At 37.4% G+C, this 26,150-nt stretch overlaps 1 protein-coding gene across 2 annotated transcripts in view; it reads right to left on the reverse strand.

Annotated features, from left to right (window-relative positions):
• Window positions 1-1,543: 1,543 nt before the first annotated feature.
• Window positions 1,544-26,150, reverse strand: part of DCP1B (decapping mRNA 1B) — a 44,825-nt gene continuing 20,218 nt past the window's right edge. For both annotated transcript variants that reach the window (XM_040562711.1, XM_040562721.1), the window contains exons 4-9: window positions 22,729-22,795; window positions 20,304-20,439; window positions 12,696-12,824; window positions 11,112-11,951; window positions 4,359-4,607; window positions 1,544-2,493 (exon numbers count right to left, since the gene is read on the reverse strand). In XM_040562711.1, the coding sequence (XP_040418645.1) occupies window positions 2,413-2,493; window positions 4,359-4,607; window positions 11,112-11,951; window positions 12,696-12,824; window positions 20,304-20,439; window positions 22,729-22,795 (1,502 nt within the window). In that variant the 3' untranslated portion in view covers window positions 1,544-2,412. The remainder of the gene's footprint in view (window positions 2,494-4,358; window positions 4,608-11,111; window positions 11,952-12,695; window positions 12,825-20,303; window positions 20,440-22,728; window positions 22,796-26,150) is intronic.

The raw sequence follows: 26,150 nt of genomic DNA on the forward strand, positions 1-26,150 counted from the left end.
GCTATCTGAAATAGAAAGCTAGGCAACAAATTTGGCTTCGATTCAGCTGTTTCGATGCTCTTCCCCTTTTGATTGTTATCACAGAATTGAGAATATTTCTTTATGAGCCTGTTCTACATTCTTACCTCTGTTGTTCTTGGTAAGTAAGTCAACTAAAATGACATCTCCTTCACGTAGCAACTATCCTCGTAAACCTCGAAAAGGCAAGTTTACACCACCTGAAGAATCCCAGATACCCCTTAGAGCAGTGAGAATGTGAGAAAAACAGTTCCATCATTGTTATTCAGTGTAGCCATAACCAGAAGAGAGGGCAACAAGTAGAAACCCTGAACTAACTTTATCCTTGTCTGCTTTAAGATATGCCTCAGCTTGTTCAGTGTAGTGCCAATACTATTGTCACCATACACATCAAGAGTTAACAGGTATTTTTTAAAAAAATTCCTATAAGTTTTTTAAAATGACACCTTACTCTGAAAAGCAATAAATAAGGATGTTCTTAAAATTCATGCATCAAAATAGCTTTTTTTTTTTGGTAAATAAGTGTTTCTCCCGTAAGCAGAAAACCAATCACAAACACAGTCAGAGATACTAAGGGATTATTTTTACCCACCATTTACAAGAAGTCCTACATGTCAAATGAGGTCTTAACTATGCATCCCCATCATCTCTAAATTGTACTGTCAAATAATCCATGATCACAGACATTAGGCACGTATTTATGTATCTCAAAAACTCCTTTGTGCAGATTCCAATTTCTTTCACACCAGTTCATTCAGAAGTTATTTGAATTAGTTCAGTAGAATCACATAAATCATAATGGCTGCAGGGCTTCCTGTCTTTAAGGCCTGCCCTTGCTGATACCCTCGCAACATGTTCTTTTCACTGAATCTGAAAGAATTGTGAGCGATTTGGTAACAAATAGAACCAGAATACACCTTGCTTTCTATGAGCTACTTCATGTAGGAAAAGTCTAGCATTATCATAGGCACGAGTCTCTTGGGATTATTCACTTGTGTTGTATAAAGAGAGCAGTTCTTAATTATTTTTTTAAATTTAGTTTACAGGCTTTCCCAAAGAACGTGAGTAATACCACCATCATCCTGCCCTGAAAAAGGCATGATATACAGGGAATAGGGGCAACTATTTACCACCATAGTTACATATGAATTGAAACCTACATCTTAATTTACACTGAAGAACCTTTTCTTCACAGACAAAGCGAGTGAGTTGTGCCTACATCATTACCTAAAGCCACGAAGAGCATATACTCATTTATGCATTACATGTCAGGCTCCTGGCACCCATAAAAGAAACATCTCCTCAGCAACAACTTGGGGTTCCTAAACTGTAGTAAACTCGCACTTCAGCAGTAGATGTTAATAAGAATATACAGCAAATTTCTTTCAGTCATTTATTCTAATTAAGATCTCATTAATGTCTCTTCTGCCAAGTGTAAAAACATTTCAGAGTCAAAGAAATATAAGTGATCCCAACAATTCTAAATATACAGTCCATGGTACAATAAAATAAAATCACCACATTGTAGGGATTATCCATTTTATTTTCTTTAAAAATGGGTCAATGAAATCACTGTGCTCCAGGAACGCACTAAAAAATTAATAAGACTTGTACACCATGTAGTCTCCCCCTTAACAAAGTTGCACATTGCTTATAATACAGATTGGATCTAGAATAATAGAAACATGAATCCAGTGCCCCCCCCCAAGCTATGCTGATAGCAAGTACATTCACAAACAAAACCCTCCCCCCAATTCTTTAAAACACCTGCAGAGTCCCATTTCTATGGCTAGCTAAAAATATTCTTGTTAAAATAGAAAAAGATTTTTCTACAAAAATTTTGGGAAAAGTCATGACATTTCTTCTAAATTGCTCTGCAGACAACTAAGTAAGATGACATAACAGTTTACCTACGACTTTCAGTTCCAGAATTTCACCAGCATTTTCACTTTCCTAAAAATAGTCCAACATTGCCACCATGTGGTCAGAAACGGGCATAGTTTACTGTGAAAGTGGCGTATGACTTCTCAGAGAATTCATGTCAAATACCTTGTCAGTAAGTGACCACGCTATAAGTAAAAAAGGAAAGTGAATTCTGAGAACAGAGACTTTATGCAGGAAAACCAATTCTAACCATGGGCCGCTCTAAGAAAAATAATTTAAGATATTTTTTGATTAAGTCTTCAGCATTGTGACACTCTCATCCCTGAAGGCACAATCCGTTTCTGCCCACTTCTTTCTCAGTACAGCATGTACCTTACAACAAGCAAAATCTGTGTGTATGCAAAGTGCCTAAGACCACTTGTTTCTTTAAACAAAGCATCACTCGAAAATTTTGAAACCTTTTTCCTGGGATTCAGGAAATAATAGAAATTTAATTTAAAAAATCATCTTTCACATAGACTTCTTCATTGCCGCCTTTCTCACACTGAAGAGATATGCTTCATAAATAATATTTAAGAAGTTGTCATCATTCTGAAAAACAAAACACAATTGTTACTGCAAGGCAGACATCCCTGAGTATAGTTTTTTGTTTTGTTTCGGTTTTGTTCTTTTTTTTTTTCTCCAGTTTTATGTACAAAACGCCTTTCAACCTTGCTCTGTCTTAAGAAGCAAGCAATAGGAAGTCTATTTCCTTTACCAAAAATATATACATGTACTATTTCCAAGACTTTGAGGAACTGCATGGGAATATAAATTCTGTCGTGGCAAGCATGAATATCTCTGTAAGTAGTAATGAATACACAGAAAGCAGACATTCCAAACTCTCATTGGATTTGAGTATACTATTCTTGCATGATATTGCAGTGATTATACAACACTCTCATTTCTTCTCTCCTCATTTACCTAGGGATTTCCTTAAGTAGTTTCCCCCATTAGTTCAGTGATAATTCCAAGTATGTCTGAAGGAACAGTGAAACACCCTGGGTACACCAAATCCTACCTGAGCCAATCCTTGCACCTTGTTTAGCTCTTTTAGACTTAACTCTCCTAACTGATGCTGCTCCTTTTCCTCTGATGCTTGTTTAACTTTTGCCTTCTGAAGATCATTTTGCAAGAACTGGTCAACTCACATTAAGAGAGAAAGTCTTATGTAGCTTACATAAATATATGAAGATGATTAAAATCAAGATACCCCTTGAAGAAAATCATGAGCATCTGAGATTGTAGTTTTATACAACTGAAAGTAACACCTAAACAATTGGCAATCAGCATCACATTTTTAAACTTTAAGTAATTTCCAGGTAATGCAGTTAATCCTAACTATTATCAAGAACAGCAGGATTGAATATACATTTTACAAATACAGTTTCAGAATGCAGAATCTAAGTTTTCTTGACTAATTTCTTTTTTAACTTTATATATCGTTTTCCTACTATCCAGATATTCTTAGTATGTAAAGACAGGATAATGTGATATTTTTGGTTTTTAATTGCAAACTAAAAACACAGGAGAAAATGAGAAAAACCTCTAATTTCTTAAAGATACTATTTTCTTTCTGGGTCTATAATTTAAACTGCATTTTAAGCAAGACAAACCAGAATTCCAATAAAGACTTTTATGTTAATGCCAAGCCATATAGGCACAGCTTTGGCCTACAAGTTGGACCCTTAAACCTGTGTCTCTATTCATTATGAGTTATAGCCAGTTCTTTAGCTATACAGCCTCTCCTCAACCTCTGCTCTTCAGATATTCGTCTCAGAGCAAGTCACAGAAAAAAATAAATCATAATCATTCATACCATCTCAGAGCAGTAACAATCATCTCCTATATGTTGACATGTTTTGTTGGATTTGAACCTGAATAACTCCAGCAAGAGGAATTTTAGCATTTGAAGTAGAGAACTATACTGAGTAGACTGAACTAGTATATTTTTAGGTTATCTAACCCATATTTTAAAGTTGCTTACACTTCCCATCTTAGTTTCTTTCCCTGCTAAGATGCATCTCTGAAGTATCTGACAGCTAGAATAATCACCCTTTATTTATCCTTAGCTAAAAATATAACAGGTATCTCTCTGGCTCATAGGCCAGCCTTATGAAGCTTTCAGTCACTTTTATTCTTTTCCTTCAAATTTATTATCTTTCCTGATCCCCAAACTACATTCATTAATCAAAATGCAGTTAAGCCAGCAGTGTGCAAAGAGAGGTTACTACCTCCCCTGTATATGTCATAGTGCTCCATTAACGCACAGCCGTAAGTAGCACAACTTCCAGCATATATTTTAATTATCCATTTAGCCTCTAGACAGATGGATGCAACTGATTAGGTGTCCAGGTGCTTACAGCAAAATAGGAATAAAGATTTAAAGCAAAGCAGAAGAATTCTTGGCATTTTACCTGGATCAGGTGTAAAAGTGTTTCTTGCAGCTGTATCTTTGTCATTGAGCTGCTGTTGACCACAGCTGGCTCTGGGGTTTGCAGTGGCAGGAGAAGGCTGGTTGAGCTAGCAGCAGGTTCTTGGTTTGATGCTGCTAACCGCCCACTTTCATTTGCTTTTGCTGGAGTAGGTGTGGACTGAGTGAACACCATTGGGGACATCAACAAGGTAGGAGTCACAGTGGCAGGAATGCGCTGAGGTGAGATTACCTGTCCATATAAAAACCAAGTAACCAATTAACTCATCTAATTAATTCCAAAGGAATTAAGATGATTAAAACTGCAACAGGTACAGAAATTGCTGGAGATTGGTCCAGTTACATGAAACTCTTGTTCAGGACCCCTATATGGTCCAATTCCCAATTAAAAGGTCTTCCATCCAACTCGCAGTAAAATGTAATAATGGATTCAAATATGATACAGTCTGATAGGCAAATAATCTGAGTACAGTAGCATTTTATAACAGAAATCAGACTACTATTAAATAATCAGCATTCTTAGAAAATGCATACGTAAAGTTTTCCACATAGGGACAGTAAGTCCTTAAGTTTGATCTTCGAGAATATGCTTGCCTACATACAAATACCAATATTAAAGACTAATCTTTGTACCCAGTACTAGAAAGCATTTGCTAACTTTAACTTTCAGATTACTTTTTATATGTGGATACACACATATGTATGTACATACAAGCACACGTATATACATACAAACACACACTCACATGTCCTCCTTTTATATAAGGAGAGTGGAAAAGAAAACAGGTAAGTGATTTATAAGAGCTGCAGTGAGCTGGTGGCACTGTCAGAAACAAAACTGACTCCTAACCAACGTTCAGCTCAGAAAGTCAAAAAGACCCTAAAAGAGAAGGAAAACCCAGATGCTGCTGTAGTTCTGCAAGTTCTCTCTGTGTCATATCCATGCCAACCTGCAAATATAGGTGTCAAAGAATTTTTATGTTTAAATTCTGCGATACATCTTGCAACTCTAAAACATGCAGGACTGATCAATAGTAGCAGATATAACATATGACATAACAAAGTTTATTCACTAAGTTCGTAGATGTTGGAGCTTTCTGCATGTAACTAGTAATAAATCCTAATCTAATCAGCCATCTCCTCAGTATTCAAGTACCCAATCTTCAATTTTTTTTTGTTCCAAAGAACAAAAGGTACAAAGAAATTCCACCATGTTTGGAATTGAAGCATGATTTATTGCTGCTCCATGAAGGTAAAAGCCTATAGGAGTACTCCACTTTGTCTCCCGGGTTTCAAACATTTCAAGAAAAATTAAAACTAAGGAAATAAATCGGAGGTTGATTTCCTAGGTAGGCAAAACAATGTAGTTCAATATTAAAAAACATTTTTTGGGGGTAGCTCTTCTTACCCCTAGTTGAATGCTCTACACGAGACATTTCTGAATAATATTAGTTTGGCTGCAATATAAAAGATATAGAAAGAATCAATGAGAATCAATGAGATCTCATGCTCATTTATGCTAAATTAAAGGAAGCAAAAAGACTAGGGGCCTGGAAAGACTCACATATATAGAAAGCATGCAATAGGCACCTTATGCAAAAATCTTCAAGTATGCTTTTAAGTTAATATTTTTTCTCAAATACAGAGTACTACTTAGAAATGAAACTCTCTACCCACAGCTTTTTTTCTACCCCATGACATGCGATCACAAGCGAAATCATCAAGTCTGCCTTTCAAGTTCCTGAATGAGTTAAGATATTCCTAACTTATTGCAGGTTTGCTTCCAAAACAGTAAGGTAGTATGTACGTTTGTGCACCTATGCTTCAAAACCAATGTTCATTTTAAAAGAAAACCATCACAAGTCCACAGAGACATACTTCTGCAGAGCGAGACCTTCAGGCTGTGCACGCATGTTTTCCTGTAAAAGTACCCGTGGAAGACTGGCTGCTTCCAGACACTTACTGCAACACTTCTGATCTACTCATCCATGCAGCTCATGTAACTCCTCTTTAATTTACCTCAAGTGAAACTGGCAGGGTTAGCTTAAACCAGTTGATTTCTCCTAATGGGATTTAAAGAATGCGTATACAAACTGCCCTGCAAGGGTAGGAACCTCCAGCAAAGGAACGGTGCTGAGCAGCTGGAGGAGATAAGGTCTGTCTTATACTAGTGAGACAGTTTAAGACAGACTATGTCAAAGACCTAAATGACGTCCTTTGAAATCAAAGGACACTTCTCTCTAGTCTGAGACAAATAAACAAAACCTGAGACAAACCACATTCTTAGTACTAAATGGTTACTACTGTCAAACACACATCTGTTAAACCACAACACATATATCAAATATTATTTGCTTTTCCTGGATAAAAACAGCTTTTTGGTAGAACTTGCCAACCTTATGGAAGCTATATGGAATAAGCAATATTGCCATCTACTGGTGACACAGCTAATGCCTACAGGTTACTGCTATAATTAACAGCATTTGCCTCAGGAGACAAATAGAAAATGCAGGCGTTTTTTCAGTGCATACTATTTGGTTTTGTGTTCAAACATTAAAATGCACTTTTTTTTTTTCCTAAGATTTGTGCTCAAAGCTTCTGACACTTAACAAGCTTTTACATAAACAGGATGGTTGCTTTTTAAAGCATAAAGGCAAAATTTCAGTTCAGATTCAGAGTTCAGATCACCTTTAGTCACTTGGACAACTGATGCCCATGAGGAAATGTGGGACGCTAGAGTGACATTACTAGTGTAATTCCAATGGCAGCAAGCTCTTGCTGCAAGTACTGAAAATGCTCTGTAGGGGCATATGGCCTTCAAGCCAATCTTTTAGCTTTGAGTAATTTTTCACAAGACATAACAGCCCTTCCAAAACAGTGCTGATCGACTCCTTTCTCACAGAATCTAACCCGAGTTGCTTGTGGGTTGCAGCCTCCCTGGATTACTTCCAGCTTTATCAGGTCAATACTTAAATCTCTGAGTCACTAACAGCGTAGCAGTCTACCACCAGTTGTGCCATAATGAAGTAAGAACAATGAAAACTGTGCAAGATAATTGTTGCAGCACATAGTATACCTTCTCTGAAGCACAAATGCTCACTACGATATGTTTGATATTCTTCATGGCTGCTGGCAGCTAGACAGAATTAGAGCTGACAAATTCCCCTAACACTATGAACTAAGAAATGCATGGATCTCCTGTAATGGAGACTGGGACCTGGTGCGTGGATCTCCTGTAATGGACACTGGGACCTGGTGCTGCCTCCCACATGTGCACAATTCCAGGCGCATCAGGTGCTCCTCTGGACCATCAGCACCCAGCGGATGCTGTGGGCCTCTCGCTCATTGTAGTCATTATTTAGAACTAAGAACATTTAATCTAGGAATGGTTCAGGAACTTTAAAGACAGCTGCTGTTAAAATACAGCTGACTATAATGCTAATGTTAACGTTGCTTTGTCTCTCCCAAGTACAATCCAGACCATTTTTATTGATGCTTAACTACAGAATCTTAAATTACTTTTCAAGACAAGTTTAACATAGCTACTGTATTCCTCCTGCACACGTTTATAATCTCATGATGAAACAGCAGTTAAGATAATAGGTATCTTTGATGAGAGCATCATATCATTTTAGCTACTATGTACTATACACTTGTTCAGAGTATGTAACATACTAGGTAGAAAACACATTTTTGATGGAAAATGCTCCAAGAAATAAGTGGTAAGCAAAGTAAGTGGCAAGCAATATAAGTGGCCTTCTGAAGAAAATATAGATTTGTGTCAAGGTTATTGCAAGCGCTTTTAAAACTGTAATTCTGATTAACATAAACTCTTAAGCACGCATGTAACTATAATCAGGATAACTTATGCTTAATACTAAGAACATGTTTAAAAGCCCATTGCAGATTAATGCTTTTTTATTGCATCCTAAGCACGCGTTACTCATCATCTGCATAAGGAATACTTCTCGGAATAGGGCTGGCACCAGACTGAATGCTTCCGAGTATTATTCCTTAGTTTGCTTTTTTTGTTGTGTGGTTGCGTTTTTTTTTTTTTTTGTAACTGGTCTCTTCCTCTCCACGTGGGAGATCGCAGTTCTTACACCAGATGGAGATGCACAAGCCAATTTAAAATTGGACTTGTAATGTGTCAATTGTGCAGAAGACTATTGCTTTAATTTTCTTAGCACTGCTGATGGATCTGGGATGTTCCTTTAACGTGATTTTTCCAAATAACAAAGACACTGTCCAGATACATTTCTATTCCTGTCAGACTTTTTAGAATTTGCTTTTTCTGTATGCTACATTACAGTAAAAGATGCAATACCAAAAGATAATTACAGAGAACAAACCTTTTGCTGCATTTGTCATCAGAATTTGCTTTGATCAATTTTGCATGAGCATGTGTGGATATATTTGTGCCAACTCAATTTCACTCAAATGTCTGTCTGCAGGCATGGCAGCACTTAAAGCCTTCGGTCTACAGCAAAGATGTAATTATAAAAAGATTAATGTTGGTTTTAAAAGTTTCAAATTTTTATCTTCAATTTTTTTTTCATATGGCTAATTCATTGCATTCTACAGAAATAAAGACTCATTCCTTCATTGCCAGGTTTTTGTTTTGTTTCGTTTTGGGGGTGGGTGCATTCCTTCCAGATTGCAGAGCTTTAGGTGTCCTAAACAATGCTTAGTCACACGTTCATCATTTTTATTCTATGTATTAAGTCTTACAAACAACGCTAAATATGTCAGAAAAACTGCACCTAATACTGTTTTATAGCAGCTGTGGCTGTGTCAGTAAAGTCATTCCAAGGCAATGCCAATCTTCTTGGTCTGCTCACAGCCTTGCAAAAGGGGACTAAGAGTCTCTTTATTTTTTTTACTTGTTTGCTTGTTTTTTTTTTTCCTGTTTTGTTTGTATGTGTTAAAGCAAAATTGCAGCAATAATCCCAGTGGATGATGCTTCTTCCACTGAAAATTGTTCTCTTCTCTCAAGCTATTGTTCTGTTTATCCTCAAGCAGTAAATTTATCGGAATTGCATTATCAGTCAGACCTCTAATTCCCTTTCCATATTGCAACTAATGCTGGAATCAGTTTCTTTTTCAAATATACACAAAATCATTAACCTCATCAGCATCGATATGGATTTTTCATTCGAAAGTGCATCAAGATTTCTGCCATTTTTTATTCTGCGTACTGGCTTATATCCTGGCAATTGCCTCATTGCACTTTTACCTTCAAAGTAGGAATGTCTTATGTCTCCATGCTATGCATATTTACCAGTGAATCAGAAAATTTCTTTCACTTATAGCAGGCAAGTTCCATTCCCCATGAAAACAGTAGATTATTGTGACTCTGGATCTTCTTTCTTTTCCTTAGCACTCCACTGGAAAGTCAGATTACCATCCGTGAGCAACCAATCCTGAATAATTTTAGTGACTAAACCACGAAACACTCTTTCACACAGATTCAACATCATACTAGTTTAATTTAAAGAATAAAAATAATGATAGCTATTTGCTCTGTCAAATTCATTTTTCCCTGACCTCTCTCATGGAATTAGAAATTTTGATCTGTCAGTGTTTGTGCTCATGTGGCCCTTAATTGTTAAATGGCTGTTTCAGCCTCCTCAGGTGTAGAATAACTTCCTAGGAATAAGGAGGATATTGAAGCATTCTGTAGTTTTTCATTCCTCAGTAACAGTAGAAGAGCAGCTTTGGAATTTTATGCTGAAAAGATGAATAGTTTATCATTTGGGTAAGTAACTTCTAGACTGCTTTATAATGTCAGACTCCAACACAACATAATGCTTGTGGATAGTCTTCCACAATAAAGGAAGTTAAAAGGGGCTTGCATGTACATCCCCCCAAAAGACATAGGAAGACATTCAAGTGTGGAAGCTCCTACAAAGAATGAAATTGTAAACAAAGATATTAGTTGTCTAGGATGGAGGACTTTGTAATTGCATTTGAGGTTCTCCTGAAAAATAGAAAAATGTACTCTTTCGAGAGACAATCTCTTTTCATATCCTGATTTTTCTGTGACACCAATCTTAGGGTCACAGTCAACAGAATTCAGGGTTTTGGGGGATTTTTTTTTTTTGAAGACATTCAGATACAAGGCAACTTTTCAAAACAATATGTATCAAGCGGAAAAACAAAACTACTGAATAACTTGGAGTAGCTGTTATGGTACAAGATAATTCAGCAATATAAAAATACTTTCTAACAGCAGTTTTTTGAAGTAAGTGTCCTTTTAGCAACTGGCATACAAAGAAAAGCATACCTCCACAGAAAATCTTGACTAATTTTATAAGAAAAAACATTATTAAACCCAAAACATTACACTCAATTACCTGCAGTTACTCACAACAGCCTGAGACAAAGTATGGCAACTGAAAACTAAGCGACTTTTCTAAATATGTCTGGATAAAAAGCACACACACACACACAAAAACAAACAAACAGAAAACAGGACTGCAGTATTTTTGGTCATTAGTGATGTACAACAGACATACCCCTTTGTATTTGCAATAATTTACAGTTAGTAAATCAGAACTTACTTGATGTTGTTCTTAAATTGTCACTTGCAAAATGAAAAATGCATGTTAGACAGCAAAATTTAGTAAGGCAGAAACATGAATATACTGGCCAAAAGAAACAGAGAATAGCCTTATAAAGTTCAAGTTTAGAAAACTGCTGTTTTTTTTTTTTAAATCTGAACTTGCTTACTTACCTGAAAGAGAGAGTTTTGTTTTTCTGTACCCGGTGCCTTTTCTATCCAGGAATCCAGTGGTTTCAGTGTACTGGCGTTCTGAGTAACAACAGGAAACTTAGCTGCCAACGTTGGTCTGCTGGATACATGCAACTGCTGTTCTTGTTGCACTATCTGGAGCTTTTTCAATAGCTCTTGAGGTGATATCACCCCAGAATTGGCTGACTGATTGCCAGAGAGAGAAATTGGCTGTCTAGGAAGTTTGGGCTGTTCTTTACCAAGTGTCTGAGACTCTAAAGTCTGACCTGGCAGGGTACCATTGAAATATACCAAAGGTGGCTGGGTCATATTATTTATCTGTGCTGCTGGTGCTCCAACAGCAGCAGGAGTCCTGCTGAACACAGAAGCTGTTGAGTTCACAGATCCTGTTGCACTGGGATCCATTTTCGTCACTGAACCTGACTGACTCTGCAATTTCTGTAATAAACTCTGAGTACCAGCAGCATCCTGTACTACATGAGATGTTGCAATACCACGAGAAGTCACAGGTTGGAAAAGTCCTGTGAAAGTCTCACCCACAGGGTGGATATTGCCATTTTCACAGAGTCGGTTCTCAGGAAACTCAGCAAGTGGGTGAAGGTCTGTCCCACGCACCATAAGCTTTTGAATGGCAGGGCAAAGCTGTTTCTCTGCACAGGGAGAATGTCTGCTAGGTTCTTCGTAGGAGAGTGAACGTACCACACCCTGCCTAACAGGAAGGTTCTCTTGATGCTGTTTATTAAGAGGTTCTGAGACATCTGTTTTTTCTTGTTTTCCAAACAGCGCTGTCAAAGACAAGTGTTGTGGTTCAGGATCCACGTTCTGTGAGGGGACAAAGAAAAGAAGTAAGCATAGTTGTCTCATGCATGAAAAGCCACATTAAGTGGTGACAATATTTAGCCAGCAGTATTCAAGGAAGAGCCAAGAAAACTGCTCTTTTCTCCCAAGACAATTTTTAATAGTTCTGTCACATCATAAGGGCAAGAAAATAGTTGTCAAGCTGCTAATGTGGGAGAAAACCAGTGAATCTGGAAGATAGTGGTTTCACTTTAAATACCATGAAAGAGCATCTTTCCTTTCAGTCATCCATACAATATTAATAAGAGACAAAAATCTCCCCTTGTGCAAAGTAGGGCCACTCTTAACGCATCTCCCTCTCACAGTTGACTGAATTCAGCTTTTAGGATTTTGCAATGTGATGCAGTTTGAAGATATATCAAAAGACTTTATTTAGATTACCTGAATTCCCTTGAAGGCAAAGAACACAAAAAATGTGGTTCAGCAATTGACCAGACCGGCTTGGGATCAAAGCAGCACCCCAACATCGAAAGACTAGTGTTTTTTCCATTGCATAAGGACAGTCTATCTGTAATTTAAGTGCTTCTACATCAGATGGTGGGGATGGGAGCAGATTTACAAAAATAGATTTGTTTTGCATTAAAAAAAAAATTCCTTACTGTGGTTTCACCTCAAGTTCTTGCACTGACCTCCCAACCAAAGTAAGTATTCCTAGTTCACTACATGATTACAGCGACACTGGTCAGAAGACAATGCAAAACGCTTTACCTTGTTTTGCTGAGATATTCGTTGATGCTGATTTTCACTAGGCTTCACAGGAATTGGTTTGATTAGGTTGGGGTTGTTACAGATTGCAGAGGAGCTGGTTATTTGTTTTGGCTCCGAACAGGTCTTACACTGAAACAGAAAAGAAGTATTTTCTAGTTAAGTGCAACAATATTTTTTTCCCTTAGCTTTCCACCACAGTAAAATCCAGACATAGTTAGGTAGTCACTAACCAAAAATAACAGTTGTAGCACTGACTATGAAGTGTTACGCTATTGAAAGAACTATATCTACAAGCTAATTTTCTAAAACCATAAAGCATACGTAAAAATAAACACTTGATTCCAAGATTTTCTGAGTATGAGGCTTCCCTTTAATTTAAATCTCAGTTCTCATCTTTTGCTTTTCCTGCACTTAACACAAAATCAATCTGACACCTCAGAAACCAAGGAACCATGCATGCTTTTCCTGCATCAGTAGTCAGCTACTCCTTCAACAGCCTTAAGTAGTTTAGATACATAAAGGATTCATGTGCACTCGAAGAACATTTAAAATGCTTTTTACTAAAAACTGAAATTCTAACTCAAACTCTTCTATATAAACATTCCACAATGCGGGAACTTGCATACCCACATAGAACAATAATTACAGAGCTAATTAAGTGGCCAAATTGGTATGTTACCTTATTAAACATGACAGGATTAAAAACTGTATTTATAAAGTGATGGGCAGGCAGAGACAGATGAGTAAAAGAAGTCAGGGACACGGAATGACTGATGTATGAAGAGAGAAGGGCATAATTCAGAAAGAACGTGCAGAAACACCGCATGAAAGAGAAATGAAAAACATGAATGACTAAGTCCTATTTACACTGTAGCAAAAATAAGGATATAGTCAATGAAACTAGAAAACAATGGGTATACAACGAGTGCTACTGTCAATAGAAAAGAAATAGTATGCTGGAAGTTGTTGTCGTTAGGTATGACTGAAACCAAGAAATGGAGAAGACCTTCTTTTTTAAAGAGTTACTTAACAAAAAGTTAATACTATTTAGCAAGAATATTCACTATTAAGTAACCGAATTTGAAGGGCTCAAAATTTTATGCCTTGGGACTAATGACTGGATAAGGAACGATCAGTTTCAGTTTCACACCCCTTCCAGCTAAAAGCCCCATCCTGTGCATCACTGAACTCTGCTACCATTTGGATACAAAGCAGAGCCACTGCTGTCTGGATATAAAAACATCAGTGCCCTCTCCAGAACCTTCCGAGAAAAAATCCTTAGGATTCAAATATATTAGGTGAGAAAATAATTACTTCCTCTATCTCCCCAAATATATCAAACTTACTGTTAAATCCATTTCTAATACATACCACAACAAAAAATACACACTGGTTCCAGGACTGTTCAGTAAAACCAAAGCTGAATCCTTGAAGGGACTCGAGGGGTGCTGTCCTGACAGGGTCCTGGGGATGTGCTCAGTGCCTTTTTGCAACATTTGTCCTCAGGAATCCCAGGCCCTTGAGACTGGTGGGAAAGTTTGGAGTGATGAAGACTTACCCTCAGCACTGGAAGATCAGGTTAGGGAGCATGTGGAAAAACAAACAAACAAAAGGACACAAGTCCATGGAACCTGTAGGAATACACCCTGAGAGCTGAGCTCGTGAGACTACTCTTGATTAGTTTTGAAAGGTAATGCTAGCTGAGGGAGGTTCCTAAGGACTGGAAGAAAGCAAGTAGTGCTCCTGCCTTCAAGGAAGGGCAAGAAAAAGAATTTGGGGAACTTCAGGCCAATTTTCCTCACCTTAATACCTGGGTACTTGATGGAGCAAATCCTCCTGGTAGACATTTCTAACAAACACGTTAAGGACAAGAAAGTGTTTGGGATTAGCCAGCATGGATTTAGAAAGGGGAGATCACATCTGCTCAACCTGATAGCCTTCTACAGTGAGATGGACTGACTCAGTGGATGATGGGAGAGCAGTGGATATTGTTTATCTTGACTTTGGCAAAGCCTTCAACACTATCTCCCATAATGTACTCTTAAGAAAAAATGATAAAATGCAGGTTAGATAACTGGAAAGTGAGGTGGACTGAAAACTGTCTGGTCTACTGGACTCAAGATATGTTTGACATGAAGCCCAACTGGAGGCCAGTTGCTATCATGTATCCAAGAACTTGATACTTGGGTCCATACTGTTTAACATCATTAATGACCTAAATGATGGAAGAGAGGAGGCTTGTAGAGGACATAAAATGGGAACATGCAGTTGATAGACCAGATGGTTGTGCTGCCATTCACAGGAACATCATGAATTTCAACAAAAGGAAACCAAGGAGGAATAACTGTATGTATCAGTACAGGATGGGCCTGACTGAAAAGCAATCTTTCAGGAATGTACCCAAGGCCCTTGCCAGACAACAAGTCAAACACAAGCCAGCAAAAGAAAGCCAACCGCATTCTGGGCTGCATTAAGCACAGCATTAACAGCTGGTCAAGGGAGGTGATCCTTCACCTCTACTCAGCACTGGTGTGTGCTATGTCTACTGAGTAATGGAGTACTATGTCCAGTTCTGAGCTTTCCAAAACAAGAAGGATATACCAGCAGAAGTCCACTGAAAGGCTATGAAGTTGTTTGAGGGAGTAAAGCATCTGTCATGCCAGAAGACCCTGAGAGAGCTGGGACTGCTTAGCATCCAGGTGAGAAGACTCAGGGTATATTACTGTGTACAAAATACCTGATGAGACGCTGTAAAGACAGCAAAGCCAGACACTTCTGTCCACTGAAGACAAGAGACAATAGACAAAACACAGAACATACAAAATTCTGTTTAAACTTAAGAAAACACTTTACTGTAAGGATGTTCAAATACTAGAACAGATGGCCCATAGAGGTTGTGGAGTCTCTGTCCATGGAGATACTCAACACCTGAATTAACATGGATCTGGGCAACCTGCTATAGCTGATACTGCTTTAATGCAATGGCGCTGGACAACACTGTCTCCACAAGTCCCTTCCAACCTCAGCGATTATGCCAGTCTCTGCCCAAAAATCATTTTATGGGCGTTTGAACAGTCTCAGACTTCTGCAATGAATTTGTTTCAAATGTTGCTTTTAGAAATAACTTTAACACATGCACCAGACAATCATGCCACAGGGTGGTCTGCTTTTCAATTTGAGTAAAAAACAAGCACCTGTATCTTCTTTCCAGCTGTACCCCTACTGCATAATGCAAGAAACAACCTCAAGCACTAGGTTGGAAAAAATGAGTAAAAAGTACTGACTTTGCCAGCAATGCAAAACTGAATTTCATTTAATACAAAATCGCATATCAAGTGCTTCTTCATGGCTAATCTGAGTAGACTGCATTCAACACGAAAAAATATTTAAACTCAGCTACATTTTTCCGCTCTCTGGAAAAAAAAAAAAAAAAGTATTTTCTTAGGTTCTTGGTTCTTCAGAGCTTACATGTTGTTATCCTTGAATCTGAGGAACTTTTTTTTTTTTTTTCCTCCAACCTTTCTCGTTATTTCCAGGCAGTTCTCAAGGACTCGCAACAATATCAGCCTTAGTATTGAGCTTTTAGCAACTCACTAACATTTTTTTTTAAATACACTAGGACAAATGACTGAATTATCCTTAAATCACTTTCTTACCTCACTGTCTCAGTCAATTTCTGACTGGTGACTTTTGTTGTCTCTTATTCGCTTAATGACAAATAGGCATCTTACCTAGTTAATTATCAGATGAAAGTTTTTTCATAGTTCAAATTAAGTGCTTCCTGTAGCCACTATTTGACCTATATTAAAACAAGTGGAGATCATTTTCTTTTTTTAGTTCACACATAGCCTAACTCATTATGCTGTTACATAGGACAAACACACACTTAGTAAGATTAAATCTTTTCTCTCCTGAATCTTCTCTTTCTACAGGATGCTGCCTTTTCTTCAATATGCCTCCTTCTCATTGATATTTTTCAGCATAGCTTTTTGGGGAAAAATCATATAAAGACATATTTAAACTTCTTCAACATGACAGATAACATACTCTTGTATATTTCATTATGAGTTCAGCAGAATTTAAATAAATGCATTAGGACCTTATTTCTCCAGGGTATTTTAATAGGCTGAATTCTTCAGAAACCATGAGTACTTTAGATGCCACTGCCATACTTTACAGGATGCCAGACCTAAAGGAATACAACTGAGGAAAGCAGTAGTAGAGTTCAACGTTTACCACCATTAAGAACATTTTTTAGGATTAAATTCCTCAGCAAAATGAAAAAATACTAACTATACACAAAGGTATATAATGAATGACTTGAACCTGACTTGGTATCATTCCCATGATTTGCTAACATGACTAACCGGCTGGCATCTGATATAGGGATGCATACTGAAGAACAGTACACACATACACTGTGCTGATTTCAAAGGAACCTGTAGCTATTAGAGCTTAAAATATAAGGTCATTTTGGCACACTAGTAGCATGGCCTAGCTGACAAATAAATTAGGCAGCATGACATTTTAGCCACTGTTGCATGGACAGGTAAGGAAAGGTATCATCTGCCATCATCATCAACAAACAGCAAAAAGAAGTATGAAAGAAATATCAATGTGTTCTTTAGTCCTAGAACCAGCAGAGTACTGATCAGCTAAAATACTTGATGATTACTACATCTTGCTTCACAGTTCAGTCCTTTAGTCATGTACCTTGTTCAAAGCTATGCTCCTACAAAGGATGCGTAAGAGATTAAAAGGTTTTAAGATCAAGTGAAAGAACGGCTAAGCAATATTTAAGACACATGTGAAGAACATTCATCAAAATGAACAAAACACCACTACGGATGTTTTAGGCAAGTCTGGTATAGTCAGAGACATTTAAGGCAAACAACTGTTCCATGTTGTAAGATTTCATAGTCCACCTGTACAATATGCTCAAGCTGAACAGGATGTTGCCAAAAGGAAGGACAATGGACAAGCAAGGGACCAGAGCAGCACAGATTTCCTGACACAAATTCCACGTCATATCCTCATGTCATGCTCTGTAGGAGAAACCTGACTGAGAAACGTGAGTTGCAAAGACCTATCAAGTACAAAAAGGAGATGCTAGAAGGCCTGATACGAGTAAAGAAGGTTGGCCAATACTTGATAGGACTTAGTAGAGCTTTATAGATGGATGGATGGTTATGTTGAAAGCAACACAGAGAACTTCAAAGCTGCTTGAATTCAAACGCAGTTAAGAAGCCCTGGAAATGTGGGATTTCAATCTAGGTGATCTAAAGGAGCCACAAGAAAACATTATTGAACAGACAAATGAAAATGCACAAAGTGTTCTCAAAGACAGATGCTGGAGAGGACAGCAACCACCTCAAACCAAGCAGTAACAGAAAGGATTTCCAGAGCCCTGCTTAAGTGAGACATTCAGACAAAATTCAGACTGTACAAGAATAGCAGCACACGGTCTGTGTCATCCAGCCAGAGTATGGCACAGTGCCCTCAAGAAAGATCGTCCTTCTGGGGAGGTGATAAGGTACTATCCAGTCTTTCATACAGTTAACAAATCAAAATCTAAGAGGACACCTGCCATCTTAGAAACTATATTTCTGTTCAAGCAGGGCAGTACCACTGGAACTTTTTGCTTGAAGACAGTGAAAAAGCAGTCAACAGAAATAAACGCCCAGAGGCCATGCGTGCCCTATCAGAAATGATGTTCTTATCAAATGTCTGTGTGTCTTCAGTAATGAAGCAGGAAGCTTCAGTTACTCTGGTCTTATCAATGAGACAAAGGATGTCCCCCTAATACAACCTCTAATAGACTAAAGGACAGTGCATTAAATGGGTGATCATTAATGGACTTATCCTAGGACTTGCTAGTTGAGCAGAATCCCTTAGATGCTTCAAAATTGATGTTCTTATTTTATGGTTCACAACACTTTAAAATATCTTATTTTATGAAGCCGCACAGAATTCGAAAAGGAGAACAACATAATTCATAACTGATTTCAACATGTTAGCAGTGTAAGTTGTAAGACGTGTGCTGGCAAGGAAATACTTGTTATAAAGCAGCCAAAAAGCACGATTGCTCTGAAACATATTGACATAAAATACAAAAATGGCTGTCATCGCCTTTATTTCTCATGCCCTTCCTAGTTTTGTGTTACCAACCAAACAAGAAAAAACACAAATCTAGTTCTTAAGAAGTCAGATACTCCTAGCACACATGTCCTGGACAAGGAGGAAGTTTTCCTGTTATTTCCTTAGCAATCACTCATATGCAGAAAGATTAAAGATGAGGTAATAAGCAAATTTGCTAAATATCTTATCTGCAGAAAAAAAAAAAAAAAATCAGGAAACTATTAAACAACAGATCTTCTAGAATCTTTTCCTCTGTCTTGATTTGCTATGTGTTCATGTAGAAGGGGAAGGTAACTTTTTAAAAATGTACTACATCAATCTCATAGTATCTGAAGACAGCCTAATATTTTCCAGTTTTCCATTTACAGTATTTTAGGGGTATTTAATGAAATTATTTTAAGAAATGTTTAATCAATCAAATCACACTCTTATTTCGAGATTTCATACTGGTCCAGTTTTAAAACATGACAATATACTAGGATTTGGAAGTATTTGTTGATTATAATACATTAAATGCATTGCATTATTACAGAAAATATGAAGGTCCTAGCTTCGAAAGAAGCTATACCAACGTGAAAAAGGCATACATTTCACCATAACTCAAATAGTTATTATCTTTCTGAGGATCTTATTAGTAGCCACATTTCAGAAAAAATAACTTTTTCCTCTCTTTAGATTGCTTAAGACATACGTATTTCTAGCCTCAAAACACTTATGTAAGCTTTATTACTGCATGACAACACATATGAAATACAGGAAACAGCAGTAGGAACCTGCAGGCTCTGAAACAATTTGCAGTATATATATGACTAGTTAAAATTATTAGACTTTTATTCCCTAAAGTAAAACATTTTTGATTGCTCAATAATACAGAACATTATTAGTCCATTAGTTACTTCCTTGTTCAGAAGCTTCAGAAGACCAAAGTAGCACATGGGTTGAAATCATGCTAGGTTTCAACCTTTTCATTTCCTTCCAGTAGTGTCTGAAGTAGATAACAACCACAACAAAAATGGTAATTTCTATGTTCGATGTTTTCCCTAAGGTAAATTATTTGTGCAAACCACAGAAACTAGTAGCAGATTTGAATACTTCGCCCAAAAAGAGGACACAACTTTCAGGTACCATTCAATAAGCAATAAGCACAGGAGCCCTAAGAGTCAAAATGAAAGCAAATTTACACTTGTTCTTACCCCCTAGCCTCCAGCAAATAATCAATCACATACATGTTCTCCTTTCACAAGTTCTTATTGACAACATTCATTTCTTTCGAATCTTTAGAAAATTCTGACAAAAAACTTTTTATACCCGCTGCTCTTTCACAAAACGACAGATTATGCTGTCATTTTCACTTTGAGTAAAATTATTTTACAAAAAATCTTTTATGTTCTAAAATGTGATGCTAATTTACTCAGACTTTACAGTATCACCAAAAACAAATGTCCTCATTTTATAGATAGCAAATCTCACCTTGGTATACTCATCTTTGGCCTTGGTAAGCATCCGTAAGATATCCACTTCTTTGTTATTAGCAGAATTCATGATCATTGGGGACACTCCTGTTCCTGTGCCCTGCTGTGCTTTGAATTGTTCCTGCTGAGTTAGGCTGAAAGTAGGAGATGAGAGAAGAATATACAAGACAAAACAAAAACAAAAAACAAACAAAAAAAACAAACCATAAAATATAAAAAGTTTAACTACAGCTACTTTAGAATAACTAAAAAAACACAACACCCCAATTTTCACTCCACAACTATACTAACAAACAGTAAAAAAAAAAACACACCACTATTTAAATATCTATATCAAAGAATAATTTGACCAGGTGTGAGAAACATTTTGCCCAATCTTGAATACTCTAGATCATAGACTAAAATTTCCATTTCTCGGTCACAATTTCTATTCCCAGAAGAAGCAGGGAATTTGTAGAGTTATTCAGTTTGGCTGGTGGTGGAGGATGGCAAACACACACAAATCAGTCATTAACTACTAGCAAATGACCAATTTCCTGCCCCAGCTGTTTTATTATTATTGTAGAGTGCTGAGAATTTAAACACACAGCCAATTGGCTGAGCGACAGGTTTTGTGTTTTTTTTTTCTTTATATCTATATGCAACACTGCTATTATAAACCACTACACATGGTTTACAATAGCATGAACCCTCTGAAAACTAGTTTTTATTGTAGTAAATTACCAGTTTGAGAGTAGCTAATCACCACCAACTGCAACTTGAGCTAGTTAACTAAAATTAGCTGTCAAAAAAACTAGATTTCCTAGGGTTCATTGCTTATTTCTGTAAATTCATCCCCATCAATTTTTTCTTGGGTCACAATCGACTCATTTTAGAGCTGCAGAACATACAGCATAAGCAACAAAAAAACCCAAACAAAACCCCATCATTGTCACAGTCTCTGTTTAACAATGTTTTGTCACTGCAAAATGAAAAGCAGCAGGTAATTCTTTAAAAAGAGACAGAGAGGAAACATGACTAACTTTCCATCCAGTAGTTTGTAACAAATCCAACCTGGATCATACTGGTAGAAGAGTTAAAGCACTTGGCTGTGGATCAAGATGTGTGAGGATGAGCCTTGGCTGGACTTGTACTGCAGGACATCTAAATGGGCACTTGATACTTTAGCAATCAGAATTGATGTTGCTTCCTCAGCACGCTTCTGGCTACAGAAACGTTTGCTAACCAGGCTATTAAGACTGGTACAGATGACCTGAAAAGGAGAGATTCACAGCTCTGACTGTGCCTTTGCGCTGCACTCTGTTCCTACCTAATGCTGTTGGCTTGACAGCATCGGTCTCCCATGGCTTTCCTTGGGATGGCAAAGACCAGGCTATACATCATTGTTCCTCCTATCCCTTACAAGAATTGTGACACAATGGTATGTCCAACCCTACATACCACAGACAGCTAGTAAATCTAACGTGCCCATTCCTATCATGTCCCTTTACTATATCCTCCATATTATACCTCTGAAAAAATGTAGATTGTACATGTTGATAAAACCTTCAAGATTTCAGCTCCTTCCTCCTCCAAACAAACATAAAAACCTGCAGAATGTAGTCATAAGAAAGGAATCATTGCAAACAAGTCAGTTGTTAGACCAAGCAGAGGGTAAAGCAGAAGGATGAGCCCTTGATCCTGGACACGTGGAGAAAGCAGTGGCAGTGAAAAAAATATCCATGATAACGTTCATTAAAAAACTATCCATGGTGCTGTTAGATTAAAATACAGCTGAGAATACAGTTTTTTATGAAATGTCAATCTCTGATTTCATTGCAGAGTTAGACCTGTATAACATATATAAAATATCCTTAATATGTATATGAGAGTCATAAATTCAAAGCTAATTGAAGTCTTGCTTTATACTCCAAAACCAAGTGAATTCTATATATATTGCTAAAAAAGCAGGAAGCAGGAACTGAGCCATGGCGTAGAAAGAAGATAAAAAACACAAACTGTATTATTGTAATATGCTTTTGTAATAGTCCATACTTACCTTTTTCTTCTCATATCAGTGTAACAGCTACATTGAAAAAGAAAATCTCCCCAAACTGAGAAACTCATTAGCACCACCACCCCCCTCCCCACCTCCCAAAGAATTCAGATATCTGTTTTGTAGAGTTGGATCATCAGGAAACATATCAGTTGAACTGTTATATTATGATGTAGCTGGAAACCTGCGTAGCAAATTAGGGAAAAAGTATTGCAATACAGTGACTTATTTCTGTATATATAAAATGCAGGTGTGTGACAATATTACTTGCAACAAATTCTCTGAAAATAGGCTTAAAGTAGAAACCATCCTAGTAATATAATGTGCATGTATGTACAGAAATACATACATAAAAAAGCACAAAAAGTCTTGTTTACCCATCACTTACTTTTTCATGAGCTCTGCAATTCTTTGGCATTCTTCCTTATCATAAAACCAAATCCCATATATGGACACTGCAAATGCACATCAAACACAAACTATGAGAATCTTCTCAAACAGCAATTCTACCTGGTAGATATTTAAAAGTGACCTGTAAAGCAATTTTTAATTTTATTTCTGTCTTGTGTTTTCCCCTTCTAAAAACATGACAACTCAAATCCTCCAGTATAATCAAAAAAGATCAAAAGGTGTATCTCTACTGACATATGTCACCAGCTCTGAACCTTTGATACAGGCAAAGGCGTTTGATCCTTTTCTTCAAAATACTAAACCAGAGGTTTGTTTTTTGTGTGTTTTCTCCTTTAAAAACTTTACTTCTGTCAATTTTCCAGTTGTCATACCATAAGCATTGGACCCCAGTGGCTAGTGTACTACAGGCTGTGTTGCACGCAAACATAAGCAGGTAAGATTTGTTTAGTTTTCAACAACGATCAGACCTATCTTACACATCATCAAAGTTGTTATGGTAGTACAAACCAACCTCTGCCTCCTTGCAAATTTCCTGTAACGATGTCCATTAGTTTCACCCCCAAAGAAGTAATTACCTGTAGCCAACCCGAGGATTAGAAAATCTCCATCTAAATTCAGACTTCAGAATCTGTCCTTCACAAAGGTAAGTGCCTGCAGTTTTGCCCAGCAACAACAGATTTGAATCTACCAGTAGTTCAAAATTCTCAAACGCACGCACTGCTAGTGAAACCACCATGACGGTAATAGGCATAATGCAACTGTAGTCAGTGCAGCCTCCACAAACATCATAAGCAGGAAGCTTTTTTCCACTCATAACTGTATAATACAGTTCTGGTAAGATAGCCTGGGAATCAATCTGTAACACTGTCTGGCCGTATTTTCACAAATATCCATCCACGGTTTTCAGTTTTAACCTCTCGCACAAATTTGCTGTGAAGGAGAAGGAAGAAGTGCTTACACGGTAAACATGGATCTTCCCTTCTGTACCCTGCAACCCCCCCCCGCAACGTTGTGCAACGTCCATGTTCCCCTTTTATGATACGGTAGCAAATGGGTAGGCACCACGTTTCTCCCCTTCTTCCCCTCCTACAGCAGCAAGAGATTTCCCTTAATCTTCCTAAGATAAGGCAATTCCTAGCATGCCTTCTGACACAGTAGGGGCTGGATTCTATTTGAAAGTGGCGTAAATGGATGGAGTATCCATTTTAAAATAATTGCAACACCGACCCTGATCATGTAACATTTCCTTTAATCACAGGAGTCCAAGAACAATCATTTCTTCTTCACTTCCAAAGAACTGAAACTACGAGACACAAAGCACAAGCTGGCTTTCTTAACATCTGAAAAGAAACTGAATGTGCAGCTGTTTGCAAGACGCAAGTGTAATATTTATCTCTATCCCCCTTCAGACTTTCAGCCATGTGTTGTCTTCTATACAGCTAAAAATGGTTCAACTAACTACTTAATATAGCATCCTGGTGAAAAGCCTTAAAAAACTTTTTTTTTCTTTTTTTTTTTTTTTTGTATGCCAACACATAAAAACCCAGGACCAGCAGAGAACCTGAGATGATTACAAACTGCAACCATCAAGCTAGGAACCTGTCATGCTCTCCACTAATAAAAAAGATAAATATACATAGAATACAAATTTCACTGCAAACTTTCTACCAGCATGATTACACCTTGTGTCTTATTGGTATTAAGCAGATTATTTTTTTCTTCACCCTCCATCCTTAGGCTGTGTGTGACAAAAACAGAAATTCAGATCTAAGTATCATCTATAGAGTGGTAATGGTAAACGTTTACATGTTAAAACTGAATGATTGAACAGCAGAGGTACAAAAATAATTCTTCCACTGCAGCACTGAAGAAATACTGTCTCACTTTTAGGCCCAGATTCAGCTATCAAGTTATCCAACAAGAGATTACTGTCAAAAACAGAGAAAGAAAGAACAAATCAAAATCAAGTATCTTCTGCTCCCCAAGTGAGCCAGCTACATGAAAAGTAGCCAACAAAACACCAGTAAGGAGAGAGAGTTTTATCCAGACAAGATGGCATGCATCTAGTCATCCACATTCAACAGTTCCCAACTCATTTCATTTACTAAAGGAAATGAGATTTAGTAATGAATTGATCCCATTAAAGGGAAAAAAAAGGCACAAAAAGTTATGATGCTGTTAACAAGACTGAACAAAGTTATAAAGATATAATGCAGCTATCAAATCAACAAGATGCAGTTAATATTGAATTGGAGTAAGCTACATAGGTTAAATCATCTAACTGCAATCACTTAAAGAGCATCGATCTTTAGAATTTTCAGATTTTTAAACAGGTAGGCGGCTTCTTGTGCTACACATTAAAAAATTGCAGCATCCATTCTGCTGGACCTATGATGCTGGACCTACCGAGAAAAAGAAAAGACCCGAAGTAGTTTATACCCATGATAGTATTTTTAATCTATGCCTTCTTAACTTAAAGCATGACTTAAGGCATGCCATATTAATTTTGCACCATTCTACTCTAATGCAAATGTGATCCCTTTGTCCACAATTAAGTCTTCATAATTATGATGCAACCACAGGATGTTCCTTCCACTTTACTCAGGTTCAAGTAGTGAAGGTGGCCTGTCTGTTCAAGTTTGACATCCTGCTCTACAGGACAAAGCAAGACAGGATTGCAACAAAGGAAAAATCTGCAGTTAAGACAGCTGCATGCTATCTTAGAAAGACAAATACCATCTCTGACGCTGTCCCAGAGATATTATGCAACGATATGCGAATTGTGAAATGTCATCTTAAGTGGCTGTCATTGAGTGTGTACATTTCATGTCCGGTTCTTGATTTGAGATCCCAGACCTGGGTGTAAGATTTGAGTGCATGACCTGCAAAAACGCCGGCTACTTATAATCACAGCTGAAGTCTGTAGGAAGTGTTTTTGAACTTACGAACGATAAATATATTGGACAAGTTACGCTGGAGTAACTTGAAGTCAGACACTCTGCATTTAACGGATCTTTGTAATTGTAACCACTCTGCTCCAGGATCCCAATTTGTAAAATGGGAAAAATAATATTTCTAATCTGAGCAAGGTGCAACAGTTCTGCTTATTTTAAGTCACCAGCTATTACATCAATGAGTATCACACAAAACAACATGAGAAAAACAACAATGAAGAGTTCTGCCCCTACTGCAGAACTTCTGCAGTGCCTAAAAAAGCAAGAGGCCCACACATAAGTAATGAGGAAAAGCCAGAATACCAAGTAGCCACTGTTTACCTGAATGTCATTCAGACTATTTGATGACTGAAGCAAAGACTGTACTGCAAATGATTATGAACATGTAATTAAAAATTCCATGAGGAAAAAAAAAAAAGATTGCACAAGCAACCTTAACTTTGTT

Source organism: Cygnus olor, chromosome 1 (genome assembly GCF_009769625.2).
Source record: "Cygnus olor isolate bCygOlo1 chromosome 1, bCygOlo1.pri.v2, whole genome shotgun sequence".
Lineage (NCBI taxonomy): Eukaryota > Metazoa > Chordata > Aves > Anseriformes > Anatidae > Cygnus > Cygnus olor.